This window comes from Phragmites australis, chromosome 20, assembly GCF_958298935.1.
Source record: "Phragmites australis chromosome 20, lpPhrAust1.1, whole genome shotgun sequence".
NCBI lineage: Eukaryota > Viridiplantae > Streptophyta > Magnoliopsida > Poales > Poaceae > Phragmites > Phragmites australis.
The window spans coordinates 1,831,803-1,854,531 of record NC_084940.1 but is presented as its reverse complement, the minus strand read 5'-3'; the positions used below and the strand labels follow the sequence as shown (position 1 = coordinate 1,854,531).

The 22,729-nt window shown below is 44.0% G+C and overlaps 1 protein-coding gene across 1 annotated transcript; it reads right to left on the bottom strand.

The window, feature by feature from the left end:
- Positions 1-133: 133 nt before the first annotated feature.
- Positions 134-7,665, bottom strand: LOC133901302 (lon protease homolog 2, peroxisomal). Its single transcript, XM_062342612.1, has 17 exons — positions 7,430-7,665; positions 6,680-6,789; positions 6,474-6,582; positions 5,606-5,775; positions 5,234-5,325; positions 4,750-4,929; positions 4,569-4,652; positions 4,228-4,355; positions 3,934-4,135; positions 3,628-3,834; positions 3,087-3,217; positions 2,460-2,673; positions 1,918-2,211; positions 1,614-1,808; positions 1,105-1,350; positions 878-979; positions 134-622 (listed from the first exon to the last, which is right to left on the bottom strand). Exons 1-17 carry the CDS (start codon positions 7,537-7,539, stop codon positions 539-541), a joined length of 2,658 nt encoding a protein of 885 aa, XP_062198596.1. The 5' UTR covers positions 7,540-7,665; the 3' UTR covers positions 134-538.
- Positions 7,666-22,729: the final 15,064 nt, after the last annotated feature.

The following is a 22,729-nucleotide window of genomic DNA, read 5'->3' as shown; positions in this document are numbered from 1 at the left end:
TTTTCCTATTATTATGCTTTTCCATTCCTGCTTGTTAAAGAGGCCACGACAAAACTGTCATGAAATAACAAAAGTGGGGCGCTATTCATTCATTTTTAACTGTCCATGCATTGGTATATGTGCAGAAGGAAAATTGCGTCGAAACATATTTTGACGGAGTACTTTTCACAACCTCGTATTAGCTATATTTCCCCCGGAGTAGATTACATGTACACCAAAATTAACAACAGAGAAAACAAGTGGACCTCGCAGCTTGTATACTGAACTATGCATACAGATCGATAGCTCGTATAACTGTATAAATATGCAGGGAATCCCAGAAGAGGTACGAGCAGATCTCCCTACTGCTCCCTGAATTCTGATCAGTATACACATTCCAGATGTGAAGCTTAACCGAAACGGGCGTGCCAGGACCTGCGCTGGCGACAGAGCTAAGCTCTCACTGTCTCACAGAGTCACAGCATTGCTCATCCGTAGATATCTGTGCTGTGAAAGATGATTCTCCCAAGAAAATACCCATATCAAACGCGAGTTAATGCTATAGCTTGGAGCGTGATCTCAGTGGACATCCACCTTCGAAAGCATGGTCGAGTACTTCCTCGATGCGCTTCACAAGCAGAATCTGCCAGCAGCAAAATAAACATAAGTCAGCAACAAAGGTTTGAAAAGGCCAGATTCCACCCAGAATAAGTCCACAACTACCTTATTCATGAGTTTCATACATCATACGCATGAGTTAATGATAGAAATTGCACTTTAATTCAAGATAGTGCTAGTAGCTCCAAGCCTCAGAGCATATTATCAAGGGTCAAACTACACCGAATAGGCGAATAGCAGCCCCGAGCAATATCAAGCAAACAACAAGGCAACCACATACCTCCATGCCAGAGAGAATGGGTGATGGAACCTCAGCCAAGTCCTTCATGTTCCTTTCAGGTAAAATTACTCTCTTTATTCCATAACGATAAGCCGCAAGTACCTGAGTTCCACAGAAAAATTGAAGTTAAATAGAGCAGAAGGGTAAAGGTTACCACACAAAAATGATCAAACCTTCAACATTTCCAAAGTGAACAAGAAACAAAGTGTAGGGTAATGGTCATGTACCTTGTCCTTAACACCACCAACTGGCAATACAAGGCCCCTTAGAGTCATCTCTCCAGTCATAGCAGTATCTGCTCTGACTTTTCTGTTACTAAAAAGTGACACCAATGATGTTACCAATGTCACTCCTGCAGAAGGGCCATCTTTTGGCACAGCACCAGCAGGAAAGTGTATGTGAATATCACGGTTCTCCAGTAAGTTAATATCAGAAGTAGGTGACAAATTGAGGTCAGCAGCTCTTGCTCTCACCTGTAAAAATCAAGGTCATTTTCTTAGTTACAAAACAACAACGGAATTATTTGATTTGAGATGCTCCAATACACAAAACTAACCACAAAATGATGAAGGCTATCATGTAAATATAAACAGTATTTCACAAAGGACCGTACTGTCAAAATTACACTGGTAATTTAGAACTTCAAATGACAATGTCAGGTTCACCAACAGAATTTGAACACAGATCAGTATGATTTCATCAAGGCAGATAAGTGATAAGACAAGAAGGTCTGTACCCATGTCAAAGATATTTGCGCTGACTCCTTAATAACATCACCAAGCTGTCCTGTCAAGTGCAAGTCACCCTTACCCACCATGGCTGTAGCCTCCACAAATTGAACTTCCCCACCAAAGGAAGTCCAAACAAGCCCAACTGAAACTCCTGGGCTTGCTACACGATCTGCAGCTTCTCTATCACCAAATCTAGGAGGCTGTAGCACAAATATCAAGTACAATTCAGATACAACAAAAAGAACGAAAGGACTTTGTAGTTGTCCACGAAGTTTGACTAAACTTTGATGTTTAGAGATAATAACATACCCCGAGCACTTTCTCTAGCGTAGCCTCATCAACAATCATAGGAGATGGATTTTCATAAGTATTTGATATATCATGGCCCATAGGAATAACTTCCATTTCAACTTCACCACCATCAGCAAGCCTCGAATCCAGTAGAGTTGTAGTAATTGGTTGTATTTCCTTGCCTAGTCTAAGAGTGTTAACTTGCTCTGCAACCTTGACAGCAGCTGCACGGGCCAATGCAGCTAGGTTCTGCTCAAGATTACGTACACCAGCTTCTCGTGTGTATCTCTCGATGATCAGTTCGACCATAGCCTGCACAAATGACAGGAATTAGGTAACCAGGGATGAATAATCAAGAATTTCTATTAAGCTTAAGCACTCAGAAGCAGATGTGATATACATAAATGGAAGGTGTAGGAGCGTTCCATTGTCAAAAAGGAGCATAGTGAATAATTATGATTTTGGCATTCGTTACTTTTGTGAACAAACATTAATCAAATCTACACAGTTTAGAGAGTACAGACTACGAAAGGTGCAGCAGAAACTGCAGTTGTATCTACCTCAGGAATCTGAAGATATGCCGAACTCAAGCCATGCTGCTCCAATACCCTTGGTATGAGATGTTTCATGGCTATTTTTAGCTTCTCCTCAGGCGTGTAGCCTGGTAGCTCAATGACTTCCATCCTATCTAACAGAGGAGGGGGGATAGGCTGCATCCTGTTGGCAGTTGTAACAAATATGACCTTTGACAGGTCAAATGGAACATTCAAATAGCTGGTGAACACTTGTTAAGGAATTCTTGCTGTATAGATCACACATCAAGCATCACAATCTTTTTCTCGAAGAATTTTATACTATCAAAGTCAAGCTCAGAACTTAGCATCTTAGTCTCTCACTGATAATAGGAGACTGCAAACTGAAACTATTTGACTAAATCTGCAACCCTCACACTATGTGACGAAGTTTTTTTTTTTGCGAATGCACAGGAGAACCGCGTGTCATTGCATTAAGAAGAAAAATAGTTTGGTTACACTATGCAACGAAGTGATAACCTTGAATAACTCATGTGCCTAATTGAAAGAAACATCATTTAGAGAAGATCACCTGCACCTACTTCATTCAGAAACCAACAAAAAAAATCATAGCTGCACTTATTATGAAGATAAATGAATTAAATGAAAGGATACTGATCATTGAATGTTTTGTTCTGCTCAGGGTCAAGAACTTCTAGCAGTGCTGATGCTGGATCCCCACGTACATCAGAACCAGTCTTGTCAATTTCGTCCAGAAGCATCACTGGGTTGCTGACAGATACTCTCTGCGTTTTTTATCAATAGATGTGAGCATGGCATAGTCTAGAAAATGTTTTACTCAAATAGTTTCTTGAGACATTAAGGGTCATACCTATAGTCTTGAAAATGTTTTACTCAAATAGTTTCTTGAGACATACAGCGTCATACTTAGAGCTTCTAGTTTCTACTTTACAAATCATGATACCTAACACCATTTAATAGAAAGCAAGCTGGACCTAACAGTAAGAACTTTTTGTAATGGCAATTCAACTATTAATCCAATACTAATTCAGTTAGAAGAACATCTCTCAAAAAGTGTAGGTTAGTAGAACAGATAGTTTAGAGTGAACAGGTATTAATAAGCATAATTACAGCACACTGGTATTGCCAGAAAAAATAAACTACTCTAGAAATGGGGGAAACAACAGGATTGAACCTTCAATCCATCAATGAGTCGCCCTGGCATGCTTCCAATGTACGTCCTTCGGTGGCCCCTAATATCAGCTTCATCCTTTACACCACCAAGAGAGATTCTTATGAACTTCCTGTTTAGGGCCTTTGCTATGGATGAAGCCAAAGATGTTTTTCCAACACCAGGTGGTCCCACAAAACACAGCACTGGACCTCTGGCATCAGGTTTAAGCTGCGAGCAAATTAATAGGTCTCCATAAGATATAAACTACATTAACCAGGATAGGCACATCTGCACATAAGAATAAGATGCACAAGTCAAATTACCAACCTTACGAACGGCCAGATACTCAATAATCCGTTGCTTAACTTTTGTTAGCCCATAATGATCCTGGTCAAGACTCTCTTTTGCAGCTCTAAGGTCAAGCTCCCTTTCTTCACTGACCTTTTGCCAAGGAAGGTCTGCAAGAAGTTCCAAGTAGGCTCGAGAGCTACTATACCCAGGTTGCTGAGGTTGCATCTTTCTTAGGCGCCTGTAAAGGAAGACTAGCTAGATTTACAAAGCTCCAGTACGACATGTATGCGCAAACAGAGAAGTATATGGCAGGAATGCAGGATAGGTTACCTCAACTCCCTTTGAGCATGCTTCCAAATATTGGCCGGCATTCCTGCATTCTGCATCTTCCTCTCCAATGCAGCCACATCATCTTCATCATCATCATTATCACCAAGTTCCTCTTTAATAGCCCTCATCTGCAAATTGGCAGGGTCATCATCATATCAGAAATAGAAGTATATGCTGCAAATAAAAGGTCATGAAAACCAAAGTTACTCAACATCCTCCACAAGAAAAAAGGATATTTCCATCTTATATATTTATAAATTGTCCAGAAGGTACAAGTGTGCGGAAACATATAGGAAGCCCAAAAATTATAGAACTTCAAGCATGGAAATTAGCAAACAAACCTGCTGGCGCAGTAGATATTCTTTTTGAGACTTTGACAGCTGCCCCTCAACCTTTTGCGTTATTTTCTCAGCTACAAGAATGGACTGCCATCACAAGAAAAAAATCAATTGAAAATGAACTTTTTTAAAAAAGTAACATTAACACATTAATCAAAAACAACAAATTACAAGGTATCTTCACCTGCAGGTGTCTATCTACAAGTTCAGTTGCCTTTGAAAGTCTAACTTTCAAGTCAACTGAATCCAGCATGGAAAGCTGCTCCTCAAAGCTTATTTCAAAGCTAGCAACAAAAATATCAGCTAGCCTATAAACAGGAACCGTCTCAAGAAGCACCTTTGTCCTACCAACTGTTTTCTGCTTCTGCAGTTAGAAACAAACAGCATCATTGTAAGTCAAAGCTCACTGATATTTTCAAGTATTTCACTAGCATAGAAGGCAAGTGCCATGGATCACATAAAGACACAATTTGTAGCATTGATAGGAACTAGAGAAATACTTCTTTATGAATTAATCTTTCACCATCTCATATGGATGCCAGATGTACAAACGTTTATGTCTTCAATTATTCATTGAATTTTCAATTGCCCAGTATAATCAGAGGACCAACCGAAAATTGAAATCTTATAGTAAAAAAAATATGTAAAGTTCTGATCAAATTATTTACCTGTTCTAGAACAGAAATTAGTTCCATGGCAGTAGCTTTAAATTGCCTAGAAAGAGCAATGAGATCTGGGTCTTGCTCTGCCTGCTCCAATTCTACAAATTGCAGAAATATTAGTAATTTAAAAGTCAGAGTTTTATACGGAGTGAATTTTAAAAGGCAAAACAAAACAGACAAATAATCACGTAGTTCTTAGGGAAAGAATATTTTTGAGATACATTAGCAGCTAAAAAAAAGGATAGCACGAGAAGAAACTGACTTATGATATGGTTGTGCTAAGTGATAGCAGCCACAAACTTATGAGTTATGATGATGATTGTCAAAGAAAAACAGCGAGACTAGAAGACATTCTTTATATGAAAAGAAAGGCTTTACCAGTCTTTGTCATGTCAAGGCGTGAAACACGGGCAACATGGTATGACCCTCTTGCACTGTGTTCCTGGACACTGAACCTACATAGACCTTCAAGAACAACAGTGTATGTAACCCTTCCACTTGGCTTCTCCACCCCTCTGGAAAGGTGTAATGCTCTAGCAGCAACTCCCCTACACATGGAGGCAAAACAAAAGTGAAGGCAAAGTTGAATAAATAATGCATAAGTTAGGGAAAGACTAAGCCTGCGATAGCAGAATGGATAAAAAATGTATAAGGTAAATATCTATTATCAATCATATTTCATCAATTTATGTAGTCATAGGTCGAGTATAGCTCTAAGTTATAGCCGGAAATGATAAAAGTTCATGGTGCAGCTAATCTTTTGTAGGAGGAAGTAGGTTGAATACGAACAAACACAATGTTAACCTGTGAGCAATTGTGCATATGTACAATGCACCCTCCTAAGCTTTATCAAAAGAAACTATGAGAAAGTTGCTAGGACAGATTGCTGTGTGAACAAAAATTGCTTACTATCAATCTATCACAACGCACTTACCTTTATCCAAGTCCACTGCGGACTACTGAATTGTCGCATTCGTGTGTACACGTGGTATCGGCAGAGCTAAATAAATAAAGATGCAACCATTTGCTTCCATCTATTTTCCACATGACACCACATAGTTATCTACCAACAGTCAACTCCACGTTACACCACAAAACAACACTAGTTTAACATCCTTTTGTAGTCAAGCACCATCTTTCACCTACTTTGATATTTGAAGTGTTTATCTCTATCACCTTGTTCATGGATAAAAATACAGGTATAATGGAAAGGCATTAGACAAGCAAAGATAGTGATGCCACGCACCGGCTGTGCCAGTGAATGGGCTCCTTCCCGTTCTTTGCGTCCTGCTTTGCTGACTCACCCCCAGAACCACCAGCCTTGCTGCCTCCCTCACCTGAATCACTGCCCACACCTACAAGAGAAGTAACAACTTCAGCAAGTAAATGTATGTCCAAATGCCCACCAATTTGCTCATATAGCGAAATTCAAAGCTGCAATCTTTATCTCACCAGGAGACAGCAATGAACCAACAGCTGCAGCCTCTGAATCCCGCACGGGAAGCACCCCGATCAGACCCTTCTCCTCCCTCTGCCAGAGCTCCTGCTCCACAAGCTTCACACTGCAGACCGAAACAATCACACCCATGAAGTCGCAAACCAAGTCAAAATCCAAAACAAAGCCGCAATTTTCCCCTCCCATCGAGTCAATACAGAACAGATAAGCCGCCCTTTCCGCTACCTCCAAGCTAAGTTAAACCACAAGTGACCTAACCGCACCTAGAAAAGTCGAGCACTAAACGAAAGGTTCGTGATTGGAAGCAGAATCGGTCAGCCTTAAAAGCATCGACCCACTCAAAAACCCACCTTGAATTCAACGAGAGCATCAAATTGCAACAAGAAATTTCAAATTTTCCAATCCGGAACGAGATAACCACATAGAAAAAAGGATTACCGCTACAGTGGCAGCACATGAACCAAATTCTACTTAATTCACGCACAACTCAAAATTGCGCAAAACGCGTCGCAAATTCAGAGCAAGCGGAGGCAACACCTAACACAAAACCACGCGCCTAGTAAGCAATTCCAACGGGTCGAAAACCTAACGAAAACAAACCCACTGAACTGAAATCCCCGCGCCCAATACGCCCAGAGCACACCGAATTACACCCTAAAGCCAAACTCGAAACCCACGCGGCTGATCGGCGGGTCTAACAATCTCTGGACAGTTTGTGCCGGTGCGGGCTGTGCGCGCTCGCTCACCTGCTGGGGTTGGTGCAGCGGATCCGCACGATGGCGCCGGGGAGGAGCACCTTGTTGCGGAACGGCAGTATGGCGAGCCGGCCCGGCAGCTCCACCGGCGAGTCCGCCATGTCGGCCACGCGAATCACGTCGAGGTCGAGGGGGAGGGGAGGCGCACCGGCGTACGGCAGAGCAGAATAAAATACGGAATAGAAATTGGAAGAGGGCGATAGGTTGGAGACGACGAAGATATTTAATGGGCCCCCGAGGCGCGCACTTGCTTGTGGGCCCTCCCGGCGGGTAAGGAACTCTCCGGGTGGGAGTAGTTTAGGTGAGGCGGGGCTGGTGGTGGTAGGGCCCCGGTGTCGGTGACAGGCGGGGTTCGCGTGTGGACGTGGCGCGCTGGTGGAGATAACGGGGTGGCGCCGCGGAGAGGAGGTGAGCGGGACTGACACGTCATCGCTTTTGGAATTTTTAAGTACCAATCCGCACAGCACACTTAGGCTCTGTTTGTTTCAGCTTCGGATTCTGGCTTTCAGCTTTTATAATCCGAAGCTGAAACAAACAGGCAGCTTTTGATTATAGCTTTTTAAAATCTGTTGGTTGGATTGTGAGAATCTGAGAAGCTGGTTTTCCTCAGCTTTTGATAGATTGTGAAACTCTATTTTACTAAACTGTCCATTAAATTTTTTTAGAATCTACAGTCTAAAAGCTTTTCACAATCCAGCTTTTCACAATCCAACTTTTATAAGCTGCTTTTCAGAATCTCTAGCTGAAACAAACAGACCCTTACATCCTCTATATCTATATACCTCTGTCATATCACACGTTTAAACCAGACTAAAGACATAAACTTATATAGCACGCCAGTGATTCGATGATTTAATACACTTATACCTATATGTATTATTTATTTTGAAATTAAATCATAATAAAATATAATTTTTTTTGCAAAATCTACCATTCCAACCCGAGCGGACAAGTTGGATCCTAACGGACTTTCGATTGGTTCAAAGTGGATTGTTCCACCGGGATGGTGACGTGGAGGGGGGGGGGGGATGGGTTTGTATCGGGTTGTGGTTTGCCAAGCTTGCTAACCATGCACTACTCTAGTTTACTGTAGCTTGTTTACTGACGCTAGATGCCGAGCTTTACTGCAGATAAGAGCCTGCTTAAGTAGTAAGACTTTCGGGACGAAAATTCTGTCGTGAAAGAATTTTTGTTTTTTCAGCGTTTCAACGGTTTTCCTTCACAGTTTACTTCACGTTGTTATTCTCAGATCACCCACTTCAGAACGGGATTCTCTTCTCTCTTTTCGTAATTCTGTTCAAAAATAAACTGTTGTAGATAAAAAATAATAAAAACAATTGAAAAGAGAATCAATCGAAGAAACTATGATTGGAGATGGACTAAACATTCCGAACGACAGAGCTGCAAGCTACTCGCGGCCATCTCTAGCAACCTAGCATTCTTAGGTGTAGTACAGACCCCTGAAGTGCTCATAGGTTTGCAGCGGCGTCTCGCCTCCGGTCTCCGCGTGCATGGCGGCTACCACCGCCGGATTCTTTGACAGGAGCATGAAAAGCGTGGTGATAGTGGATCGCGCATTCAACGCCGTTGCCGCCGTGCTGCTCTCACCGTCGCGCCGCCTCGGGAGATCGACACCTGCGCGAAAGGGGGAAATTTTGGTGCGGCTGTGGGTGAGCAAGACGAAGCACCATCTCACTACAAATTAAATTCACGTATGGGGGTTCCTGAGAAATCAGCGTGCTAGTATGGTAGAATCACTTTCTGCCATTGAATGTGGATCGGATGGCATCCGGTTGCTATTTGCACGGTTGCACGCAGTTGGTCGTTTACACTAAAAATTTCACCCATCCTGCCATGGACTCATCGTAGTAATCGTACCAGCGGCTAGATGCATTCTTGCCTCGTTTGAGACCTCGAGAATTTCCCGTTAACCCTCGCAGAGTTATTTATGGCCCCTATTGGAAAGCGAGGATTTCGAAGAAATGCTGCAGGAATTTCTTAGGAAACATATTAATTTCCACAGAAATTGAAAAAGAATCCCAGTTTCAAACAGGACCTGTGTAGGAGTATATAAGAGCCTTTTCGCAACACAGGATTTTAAAACTAGGCAAACATTTCTAGTAACGACCAATAGAACCGCTGAAGACGTCGCTTTTTATACTGACAATCTACAACTGGCGGAGCTCATTATACCCAAGAGCCAGTCTACCTAGGTTAAAGATATGTTTATTTGAACTTTTGTTTTTGGTTTTTTTAAAAATTTGTATTTTTAGTTTTTCTGAAAACTGTTTTAGATTTTAGCTGTTATTTTTTATAATAAGTTTTTAACTTTTTAGCACACCACTTCTTAAAAAATTAGTCACAGCTAATTTCTTAACTTTTAGTTTATTTTCTTAGAAGCAACCTTATATCTTCCCAGAAATCACTTTTCAGCTATCTCGTTTGTTTAAACTTCTAACTTTTGACTTTTAGCAGTAGAAAAGCCAGAAGTAGAAACCCAATACAAACAGACCCTAAGTCTTAGAGTCTATTTGATTGGATTAAGCTTTTTCTAAAAGTTGTTTTAAAAACTATTGTTAAAAAACTATTTATAGAAAGCTACTTTTGAATTAACTTTTGATACAAATAAAATATACAATATAAATAATACTTCTTAGAACATCATCTCTTAGAAGCTATAAAGATCTTGTTTGGATAGGATGTGATTTTAGAGCTTATGTCTAGCTAAGAAAGCGGTTGTGGATGTTAAATTTTGTTTATTACCTTTTACAATAAACTTTTAGCTTATCGCTACACAAAAAATAGAAAAGCTTTTCTCAGTCTGTTTCTTATCTTCTAATTCATTTTAGCCATAACTACTTCCTTAACAAGCTAAAAGTAAAAAAAAAAAAAAAAAAAACCAGAGCCAAAAGTCGACTCTTTAGATAGTTTCTAGCTTTTTTCAGAAAAAAAAAACCTATCCAAAAGGGATCAAAAGCTTATTCAGATTAGTTTCTGGCTTCTATTAATAATAATATATTTACTTCTCAAAAGCCGTTTCTATAAACAAAGTATTTAGTTCGATTTTCTACTTCTTAATAGTAAAAGCTAGTAAAAACTGAACCAAACAAACTCTTATTAGATTTATTAAACCAATATATCTAACTAAAGCGACGACCAATGTCTTGGATCAATAAAAAAAAACCCAAGGACACTCTATTTTTTAAATCGTGCTCCTTTATCATTAATTTCCAACATGGGACTAAATTTAACAGCAACCATACCAGAATAGCAAATCTTTTAACGTACAAAACACTTTTGCTGACTGACACTAAAGCTAAACCCAACCAGAGTCGTTGATCCCTTAGTCCCCACGTATTCAGCATTCACACATGCAAAAGGGTATAACCATACGTGGAACAAGCTGGCTACTTAGCAGAGGACAAAAGCTCGCAACTAGGGTGTGTCAGCCTGCACCAGATTGCACGCCCAGTTAAGCAACCGGCGAGAAAGATTTGGCATTTGTTCAGACCTGTGTTGCATTAAAAATGCATGATCTCTCGATGGCTACACATCAGTAGCAGCTTGGGATGCACATCGCCGGAGACTTTACCTGACCGGCCGTTCTAAAATATACTGCGCGAGCTCCATGGCCGCGCGAAGACTTGAGCAAGTCCACGGCTAGCTGATGGAGAACGTAGCATCCAGTAGCAGCCCAATCATTCCTGCTTATCCAGGACGAAGACTTCACGTTGCAAGGTAAGTTTGGGATGCAGCCATTCGAATCCAAATGATGACAGGTAGCAGAATCAAGACTTCAGTTCGCGAATGTTGCCATCTTCGCGGTGGGAAATTCCACCCGGTTTCAGGAGGGAAAAACGCAACAATTTGATCGAGTCTGAATGCATGGCCACAACAACCACAACCAACAAACAAACAAATAAACAAAAATGGTGATGGATATGAGAAATGATGCATCTAGTGGCTGATTATCCACATTTGGGAACAGTAGTGCAGTGCGTGGCCTTATCAGTGATGTAACGGTTTCCGCCACTTGACAAGTACGAAAGCGAAGTTCAACAAGAGGTCATGTAAAGCGATGCTAGAGCCACGATTATTTGATGACGGCAGCAAAACACGTCTTTTTAAAGCATGGTAGATGTATGCATCTGCTTAAGGATGGTAATCGAATTCGGTGAATATTGGTAGTGCGCGTTTACACCTATATCCACCACTGTAGGTGAAAGGTCACCTACGGATATATCTGTACTACAGTTATACTCGTTTATCTACGGGGCAATGGCGTATGTTCGTGGGTGTCGGTGAATCAGGAATCAGGGTCTCCGAATTTCGAGGTCAGACTAGCAATCCGTCACGTGGCGCTATCCCGCGGGGCCATCTCCGCGAGGTAAAGAAGACTGAGTCCCAGGAGAGGGCGCTCGGGGCTACAGTCAGTGGTCCCCGAGTACCTGGGTTCCCCGATGATCTGCGAAGACTAAGTGACCAGGAAGAAAGTGCTCGGGGAGGGGAACAGTGACCCCCGAGCACCCAAGTCCCCCGACGATCAGGAGAACCGAGTGCCGGGAGAGGTGTGCCCGGGGCTGCGAGCCGTAGCCCCCCGGGCACCCAAGTGCCCCGAGGATTCAACGAAGGAAGTTCCGGGAGAGAGTGCTCGGGGCTGCGAGCAGCGGCCCCTGAGCACTCGGTTCCCCGAGGATCCGTACAGTCAAAACCGGGAGAGAGTGCTCGGGGAGGTGAACAGTGACCCCCGAGCACTCGGTTCCCCGACGACCCAGGAAGCCCCTCCGTCAGTGCCCCCCACAGGGGTCCATCGATGAGGTGTCAGCCAGTGAAAGGCCCGAGGCCGCATTTAAGAGAGTGTGTGGCCTGTCACCTCAACTGCTCCCGCCACGCTCAGTGTCAGTTCCTGCCATATTCTGGCAGAAGGGCGTGGGGACATTAAATGCACGGGTCCCATCCCGTGCCATCCGACGCGCCTCGGGATAACGTCACAAGGTCCGAGGCGTTCCGTCTGCTGCGCTGCCGTGGCAGGAGAACAAGATGGGGCGGGCACGCCGGGTCGCTCTGCGGCTGCCCGGTGGGCCCTCTCCACGGCGTCCGTTGCCAGCGCCATCATGACGACTGATGACCGGGCGCGGGGCGCGTTTTCAACCCCTGTCACTTCACACAGAGGCTATGATGACTCTCTTTCCATTTATGGTGCCTTGGACCTCGTGCCCTCCCTTTCGGGGCACGCTACTGCCGGCGGGTATTTAAAGCGGCCGGCAGCACGGACAAAGACAAGCGGAAAAAGCTCGACAAGTCTTGAAAGCTCGGCAAGCTCTACACGGTTGAAGAAGTTAAGGAGGTAGAGAAGATCGAGAAGTCCAAGGGCACCCAAAGCCAACATATACACACAGATCGAAAAACACCTTCGTACGAGCATAGAAGCCGAAGAGCAAGGAGCCCCAGGCTCTAGGATAGACAGACATTCTTGTAACTAGCACATTCCTGGGAGACATTCTCAGGGCATTGATAGCATCCACACAGGAGTAGGGTGTTACGCCTCCGTGCGGCCTGAACCTGTCTAAACTCCTAGTGTATTTACTCTTTTCTGCATTAGATCATTTCACCCCACCAGTCATCGCATTTACATCCATTTATTTCTCCAGCAAACTTATTCAGGATCATCCCCCCGGCCGAATCTCTAGAAAGGGGTCCCCCAGGATCCCTGCGACAGGAGTTAACTCTCCGACAGCTGGCGCGCCAGGTAGGGGGAAAGCATCCCTGAATTTGTTTGTTTGTTTTCTCTTGCAGAAAAAATGGCTGGTGGCCATCGTCTCCGGCGCTCCAGCTCCAGCTCCAGTGAGGAAATGGAGCCCCTCGCCCAGGAGGCCCCAATCGCTGCTGCTTCCCAACAGCAGCAGCGATCTGCACGCATGGCATTCCCCTCTCAGGGGGACCATGGCGCTGGGCCCAGCAGGGCCACCGCCGCCGTCGCTGGTGCACCATCCAACCCCCAGCAGGTGGCCGAAACTCCTGCCGCCAGGTCCACGGGGTAGCGCCGTGCGCCGTTTTGAGTTAAGAATCGTGCTGCTAGGTTGGTGAGTGAGTTCTAGACTCTGTAAACTCTCTCAAATATATTTTTCTTTGATTTCGAGAAGCTCACAAATCAAATCAGCCAAGATTTTCCCCTTAAAGCAGTCTCTCTGGACAACCTGTACAATCCGGATTGATCCAGATACTCCAGGTAAATCTAGAGAAACCCCATTGAATTATCCTCAGGAACTATGATGATTTATGGTACAATTCAAGTCTAGAACCCTTTGTATAGCGCATATCCATATTTTGGTGGAATTTAGCATACGAGTTGAATCGACTGGGGAAAATACTTTAGAACTCAACTCAGTCAGAACCTATATAGTCTGAATCAACCCGGAGTGTCCGGTCCAATCCGGAGTATCCGGACTCGACCCGAAGGGTCTGGGTAAATAGACAAGAGCCCCACTTGGAGTCTCGTCCGGAGTGTCCGACTCAATCCAGAGTATCCAGACTCACCCGAAGGTTCTGAGTCATTTTAAAAATGGCTAACCGAGAGCCATCACCTGGAGGTTCTGGAACCCGGATACACCGAGTTCAACCCAGAGTCTCCGACCTCCTGTTACTTTTCTGGCGTTGTTTAGATCACAGGTTTCGTTATTCCTCCATATGTCTTACACATTTAGCTTATTGTTATGCATATTGTAGCATATATTATGCACTTCATTCATGTTCATAATTGCATACGTTCTTCTTTAGTGAACGAAGAACCGAAGCGTGTCGCGACCGTGGTTGAAGACGTCGCCAATCTACACAAGTTTTACGAGTGTTACGCGGGTAGTATAAGGCAAACACCTGAGCAGCAATGCAAGCATCTAAGCATACTTCTCCTATTAATTTGGATCATATGCGTCATATGTGATAAATTATGCTTTATGTATGTTATGCATGAGTTCAAGTCGATGTCGAGTTATGATAGGTAGGACCTATGTTGTTGCACTAATTCTTCTATTTTGAATAATTATTGTTTTGTATCCTTGTAGCCTAGGTTTAACATGATGTTGTTTAACTTAAAATATTATTTGTGATGCTTAGCAAGTGCTTAGGTCCTCGATAGAAGTCGAGCAGTGAAATATTGCATCGTGCGCAAGCATAGGCTTTAACTACTTGTACAATGATCATAATGATGGGTTGACAGTCTCAGTTGAATGAGTGGGGTGGATGAGGCGAGATGTGGACAGTGTTAGGGGTGTTTATCCTGCCCGGATGTGGAGTTCTCCTGGGTAGGTCGGGAGAAGGACACATACATTGTAGACCGCTTGCATCGTTTAAGCATTGATCGTGCAATTGGCTTTAGCACTTTCCGTGCTTACTATATGTTGTATATGGAAACGATAAGTTAATTACCTTTGTAGTTATAGCTTTTTTGCGTGTAGGTCGATGGTGTCGGGCATGAGGTCGGTTGGGGTATCCAGTTTGCTCTGAAAGTAGTTCTGGATGTCCCAGCACCTATCGACGTATGATCAAATGGTCGGATCTTATTGGAAAAGGTTGACATGAGTACCCCTTGTATGAACTGTGTGGTCATGCAAGCCGTATGATCCTCAAGTCGTGTAGGTAAATGAGTACCCCTGCAGGGTGTAAAAATATTTTGAAATATTGCGCTCTCGGTTATGATCATGCTTTTGTCAATTTATAGCAGTCGTAGAGTTACGAATGTGGTTTGATAAGATTGAGATGTTGAGATGGTTCGTTATAGATGTTACTGCTATGGTTCCTTTTATATTATGTTTAGTTGATGTTTATGGGCTAGTTTGTTATTTTGGTCAAGTATAGTTACTCACACATATTTATGTCAAATTTGCTTTCGCATATGAATTTACTTAACCGTTTTCTCGAGATATCTTCCAAATTCTTAGGGTCCGTGCCCTGTGGTCATATTTTTGCTAACATCTCAATGTTTTATCTTTGGAGTCGGGCTATTTATAAGTATCCATTATAGATTAAGTATGTCGAGTATTTTCATACTTAGCTGCTCTATAGATTTTGCAGGTGAGGATGAGTAGTTTTTGGCTACTTCATGTCCGCCAATGTGAGTGACGAGAATGAGTAGTGCATCCTACTCTTGGAGGTAGGGCGTTTGGGGTGAAGCCTAAGGGTATATGGTTTCACCTATCTTTTGTTATCTTTAGCTTTTGTTTCCGCTGTGTAGCTTCTTTTTTTGTTAGGAGTTGAGTTGGTTTTAGTCTCCTCCTAGCTCTCTTTTGTTGTACATTGTATTAACTTGGTGCATACTTAAGAACTTGTAATATAATGTTAATTACTCGTTCTTTCTTAAGTTTTGTTAGGATGTTCCATGTTAAAAATACATGTGTTTAGATCTTTAGCACAAAACACGTGTCGAGACTACCAGAGCGGTATTCTGATTAATCGTTGAAGTCGTGATTAAGAAAATGATCCACTTAATGATTAATTAGAATATTGTTTGGATGGTTCCTCACAGCGTGATATCAGAACCTGGTTTAATGAAGTTATCGGAGGATTTACTCCTGTCGCAGGGATCCCGAAAGACCTTTTTTAGAGATTCGATCGGGGGGATGATCCTGAATAAGTTCGTCGGAGAAATAAATGGGAGTGAAAGTAAATGCAACGGCCGGTGGTTGGAGGATGATGATCCAGTGCAAAGAAAAGTAAATGCACCAGAAATTTAGATAGGTTCGGGCCGCGCAGAGGCGTAATACCCTACTCCTGTGTGGATGTAATAACTGTCCTGAGGAAGTCCCTCAAGGATGTTGCTGGTTACAAGAATATTGTGTCTAACTAAGAGTTTGAGACTCCTTGTTTTTGGGCAAGGACTACGGTTTGATTCTTGGTCGGACTCTCTTTTGGTCTATTCTTCGTTGGTTGGCGGGTGGCTCCTTCTCTCCCCTTCTCTTCTGGGTGCCGACTCTTTTATGCATTCGCCGGCTGCGACGTGCCCCGAATGGGAAGGAGGGGGCACAAGTTCCAAGACGCCATGACTGGGAAAGGCGTCATCATTTTCTCTGGGCGAAGTGACCGGGGAGGTGGAAAACGCGGCGCACGCCCGGTCACTTATCACCATAAACGCCCTGGCAACGGGCGCCGTTGAGAGGGCCCACCGGGCAGCCACAGAGCTACCCGGCGTGCCCGCCCTGTCTTGTTCTTCTGCCACGACAGGGCGGTAGGCGGAATGCCTTGATCTTGGCGATGTTATCCCGAGACACACCGGATGACACGGGACGGGACCCGTGCAATTAATAGCCCCACGCCTCTCTGCCAAAACGTGACAGGAACTGACACTGCAGCGGGAGCAGTTGGGAATGTCAGGCCGCGCACGCTCCTTAAATGCGGCCTCAGGCCTCTGACTGATTGACACCTCATCGGCGGGCCCCTCGGGGGCCTTTCTGGGTCGTCGGGGCGCCGAGTGCTCGGGGGTACTGTTCACCTCTCAGAGCACTCTCTCCCGAGCACTCTTGCACAAACCTTCGGAGAACCGAGTGCTCGGGGGCTGCCACGTGCAGCCTCGAGCACTCCCTCCCGAGTACTTTTGCACAGGTCCTTCGGGGAACAGAGAGCTCGGGGGATACCACGTGCAGCCCCGAGCACTCTCTCCCGAGCACTTAGCTCTTCTGGTCGTCGGGGGACTAGGGTGCTCGGGGGTGATCAGGTATCTCCCCGAGCACTTTCTTCCCGGTACTTAGACTCTGCGGATCATCGGGGAACTGGGGTGCTCGGGGACCGGGGACTGTAGCCTCGAGCACCTTCTCCCGGAACTTAGACTTTTCTCACCTCGCAGGAGGGACCTCGCGGGATGATGACACGTGGCGGACGGCTGGCCCGGCCTCGGGACTCAGGGACCTCCGGTTCCTGATACGCCGACAGAAGTAGCCTAAAAATAGTTAGACTGTTATTTAGTAAGTGTGTCAAACCCACTAAATAACTCACTAAAGTTTTCTTTATGTCTCCTCATGATTAATATGTATAAACTTGTTATATTATGCCCCTAAGTGTAACGTATGCTTGAGTGATGCACTTGAATTATTTGTTTATGCATTGTGTGATTTTATCATTGCGATGCGTTTGTTGATTATGTTGTATTGATGCATCCTGATAGCAGCAAATATCAGGGGCTCAACCAGTGCGAGGTAGGATCCCAGTGTGTTCCGTACAATGATGGTACGGAAAGTGAATACGTTAGCAATAACATATGCACATTCACTATACGATGGTAGATATGGTTGTCTACTCATGTGACGTTTATATGAGGTGTTCCGTCAAGAGAAGGTACGAAAAGTGAATACGTGGATAACTACGTATGAAACGTCGCTTGTGTGGCGAGTTGCATAAGCACCATTCGAGCGAATACTTATTCTCTTTGTACGAAAAGTGATATATGTGTTTGTGATGATTGTTTGGGAGAGATACATTCAGGAAAGGAACATGAAGATAAGGATCGAGCTTACTTTCATGTTGCATTATTCATTTCGCACCATACCTTTAAACATGTATTTTCTTTTATATATGGTGCCTTAGTGTGCATCACTTATTTGAATCCGACATAGCAAAAATAGCATTGATCCATGTCGGAATTTGACCCTTTTGCCTCTCTTTTACCTTATCGCTATAATAGGATGAGGACCCATCAAAATCTCGGAAATCGTCCCGAGGGTTCCAATGAGAACTTGTAATATAATGTTAATTACTCGCTCTTTGTTAAGCTTTGTTATGATGTTCCATATTGAAAAGACATGTGTTTCGATCTTGGGCACAAAACACGTGTTAGGACTACCGGAGCGATATGCTAATTAATCGTTGAAGTCATGATTAAGAAAATGATCGACTTAATGATTCATTAGAATACTGTTTAGACGATTCCTCACACTCATGTACCCAATCCCTATATTTCAACAGACCCCTCCCTCTTCCCTTTCATATGTAGCTGACGTGTGGACCCCATCTTTCATCTCTCTCCTTCCTCCCTTCCCTTTTCTCTCTCCCTTTAGAGGCAGAGCTTCTCCAGAACTTGTACTCCACCCGCTCGTTCGTGTGCGGCATCGACTCAGTGGCGTTGGAGGTCACGGTGCGGTGGAGTGCATCACCGAATTGCTTGGAGACGAGCACCGAGGGGACCATGATGTTGGCGAGGAATGCCATATCAGGGTCTCCTCCTCGGGGCTATCCATCGTCAGCAGCGGCTCGTCAGCGTTGTCGACCATGAGCACGGCTGCCATGCTGGCCAGCTGTGTGTGCCACTTCTTGCGGGCGAAGTAGCAGCCCCCGCGGTTGACGAGGAAGACCACGAGGCGCCCCGACAGGGCCTTAAACCTCGTGGCGCCGAACGGCTTGCAACCAATGGCCAGCTTCACGTCAGGTACAACATGATACGGTTAGCGTGTGGCCACGTAGCGAGCTCGGAGACAACACCTTGACGTTGTTCTTCTCAACGATGAACCATGCCGACGCCGGCTCGCCATGGACACGACGGCTCGAGGCGACAGGTGAGAGGAGGTAGGTGGACCTGGGTAGGATAGGGAGTTTGGCTGATTCTTAATATTTAGCTAGTATGGAGAGTGATTTTGGGGACACCTAAATATTTGGAATTATATATGGCATCCGTTGGATAGAGTTTTTAAGATAAAATCTCTAAATTTAATTGTTAGAGTAAAAATATACATCAGATTTTCCTCCCTAACACAACATGATTTGTCTGGCAGTTTGGCAGCCCCAGTTGCCAGTCCCTGCCGTGATTTGAGGAATGATAGGGATCGAGCCCACCGAATCTGTTTGGATCTCCAAACGGCCGTGATTTGAGGAACGGATCGGGAGGTGGCAATCGAAGGAGAGTCCTCGTTTCCGATTCACATCGAACTCCCGTGTCGTGATTTCAAAGCAGATCGGAGGAAGAGGGACCTCAGGGAGATCGGAAGGCCGCAGGAAAGGAAAAGAAGAATAAAGAAAATGGCAGGAGCTCTACCGTTTATTAAAGAAGAATAGAATTTTATATCAAAATATCACCGTCGAACCTCGTCGCATTGCAACCTGCTCTGCTCGTCGGACCTTGCCGCCTCCTCCGCGCTGGTAGAGCCAACGACGCAGAACAAGTGGGAGGATCTTCACGCATCAGGGGGCTGGGACCCGTTGACGTCGCACCTGGTGCACCTAGGGTTCGGCAGGTTCTGCGTCGGCAAATTCTTCGAAATGACGTCCCGCAAAACGAGACGCTCGCCGTGCTCACCGGGTTGACGGCTTGACGCTAGAGCCCACCGGGTTCTGCAAGGGGCTCCGGATGATCAAGCACAGGTCTCGACGTTACAAGTTCGAAGGGATGGGACAAGATTGGGTATTTTGAATTCAATCAATCAAGTCAAGCGATTGATCCTCTAAGCAAATACTACTACTTATTGTATGCTCTTTTCTTTCAGGTTAAGACTATTGTAGGCATATGCTGATAGTATTTCTATGCTCTTAGGCCATGTACAACGAGAATATTTAGCTAGACGTTTGTGGGTGGTTGTCGTTTTTTTATGTCAACGTGGATGTTCGGATAGACGCTTGCCGCGGTGTCGTTGCTCACAGAAGCGGCCGACGTTTGGAGCAATTTCAGAGTGAAAATTAACAATTTCAGCATGGTAATTAAAGATTAGTAAGGAGATTTTGTTGTTTTTATTGTAGGTTGACTCTTATGCAAAGTCTTTGTCATTCTTTCTCTTTAAGCATCTATATAAACGTTGTTGTATTGTACATGCCCTTAGTTATAACTCAATTTATTTATTACTTCAGCGGCCCAGGAACTTGTAAATAGAAATAGTAATAATAATAATAATTACTACGACGAGGACGGAAAGAAGAAGAGGAGCTAACTAGTGTGTGATTGGCTTCGAATAATAAGGTGTGGGTGCAAGTGTGTTGCAACATCACCGAGCAACTTTAATGCAAAATACCTGTTTTAGGCGCTTACTTTCCGGAAGCCATCTAAGTTTATGTGCGGAAAAATATTCATTTGCTCAAAAGAACACTCTTTCTGTGTACTACGACAGCATATCAGTCTCTCTTCCCAGACCAATGGTCTCAAGTAACACTCGTCTTTCATGGTAGTTAAGCATTTCCTCCTCAAGGCAGAACATCTGACCAAATTGTCCTCAAGCAGATACCCTTTTATACAGGGAAAGTATTCTCTGGTGAATCCATTCAGCAAAACTAGCTGAATTCAGTTTCTAATACTTACAGTGAGCTCTAAGTTGCACACAAGTTTGAGTGAGACTCAGGTGCATGCCCCTCCTTGTCTTTCAAAAAGTTTGAGCGAGACTGGATGATTCGCGCTATTTTCTAACAATATTGGTATGATTATAGATTCACGGGAAGCGATGATGGATGGAATGGACCTGGTATCCTAAGTTAGAATGAGGGAAGACATGTGCGGCCAAAGGGCGAGGAAGACGCCGGCGAACCCCACAGCTCCCTGTACCGACCACCTCCGGTAAGATCATCTCGCCGCCTCCACAACCTCGCGCTCAATGCCGTCTTTCTCAACCTTTTTTCGCGTATTTTTTTACATATATATATGACCATTATAAAGTTTTGCACGAGTAAGCCACCACCGGCCACTGCCCAATGGATGGGCTATAAGTGGATCCCACACCCAATTTTGGCACCGTAGAGATTACTTGTAGCAGCCTAGCCTTTCAAAGGCTTATAGGCGTATTGTTTCGTACAACTTTGATGTAGCTGTATATTTTTTGTAATTTTAATAAATAATAAAAATTAATTTTTAGAGAAAATAATAAAGAGCAAATTTATCAAAAATTATTTCCCTTTTCTCTTCCCTGTTGTCGCAACAGCCCAATTCCAAGCGCGGTAGGCTCTGCGGGCTCTCTGAGATCGACGGGCTTACAGGCCCATGACTTGCCATGTACGTACGGACTTTAAAGGCCCAAAACTCAAAGCGCAAGTTTGGATGTGTTTGGTTGGTATAGATGATCATCCATTTTTTAAAAATGTTTAGTTGGAAGGTAAACTATATGGGACGGTTATTTAGATAAAATATTTTTGTTAGATATTGGATGAGCTTATCCGTGAAAAAGTGCCAAACATAGCTATACATGTTCTAGATGAATTTTATTTCTACTGATATGGCCTATTATAGAGAGTAAATGTACTTTTTTATTAGCAAATTTTAAATGATATTATCTCTTAAACCGTTTATCTAATTTATGATCGATTTATACCATTGCACTCAAGAATTGTACCATTGCAAATAAGAAATTAAATCGCTTCATCTAATAAAATATAGGTACTTATATCTCATCTAGCTTTATTCTCCAACAAAACATACAGCTGTTTAGCCGAAGCTGCCACTTAATCTGAAATTTGCCTTGCAGTGCGACACTTTCTCTCCGATGCGGCACCGAGAATCACCAAGGAATAGCAGCGGGTTTTTGGATTGCCATTGATCGAGGATGAGAACATGGCGGGAGTACGTGTACCTGTGTGTCGATGAGCAATTTTCTACTGTAGAATGTCGCATCACCATGTCGAGTCTCTTGTTTTTCAAGAGGACGAGTGCTTCTGCTAGAATGACAATAATAGAGAAAGTCAGATGCCTCATCCCCTACCAGGGGCGGATCTTCAGGGGGGGGGGGGGGGGGCGGAGGGTGCTCAAGCCCCTACCCCTTGATTTTATTGGTTAGTGGTGAAGAGCTGGGCACGACCGACGGGTGCCCTACCCTTGAGAATAGTGGAAGAAGACTAGAGGTGACAATAGGTCATATCGAGACTGGGTGGAGAAAAACGCACCTGATACGAAACCCGAAACTTAAGATCCAACCCAGACCCAAAAATCAAATCAGATGTAAAACCACCTAGCTCTGGTCCTGGTGGAGACCTGAGATCCGATTCCGGTGGAGATTCAAGACTTGACGAGGACTCGAAACCCGAACTTACAGTATTTCAGACTTTTTTTAAGACTTTCAGACAACACCGATCAACAACCAGGTTATTAATCAATTATTAACAAATATCTCAGCACATCCAGCAAGACCAAAAGGAGAAAATTCATGTGAAGATGCCTAGTACTTCTAGTCCTATTAGCACTCTGCAAGCCAACAATGAGACAACATTTGGATCAAGGCTCTAGGCAACCAGAATGAAAGCAAAAGATTAAGTTTGTTCTTCCCCTCATTGTGGCGCCATGTTATGCAAGCCTTGATTTGTTTCTTTACTAATACTCCAAATAGAGAAGGCTCGGTCGATGGC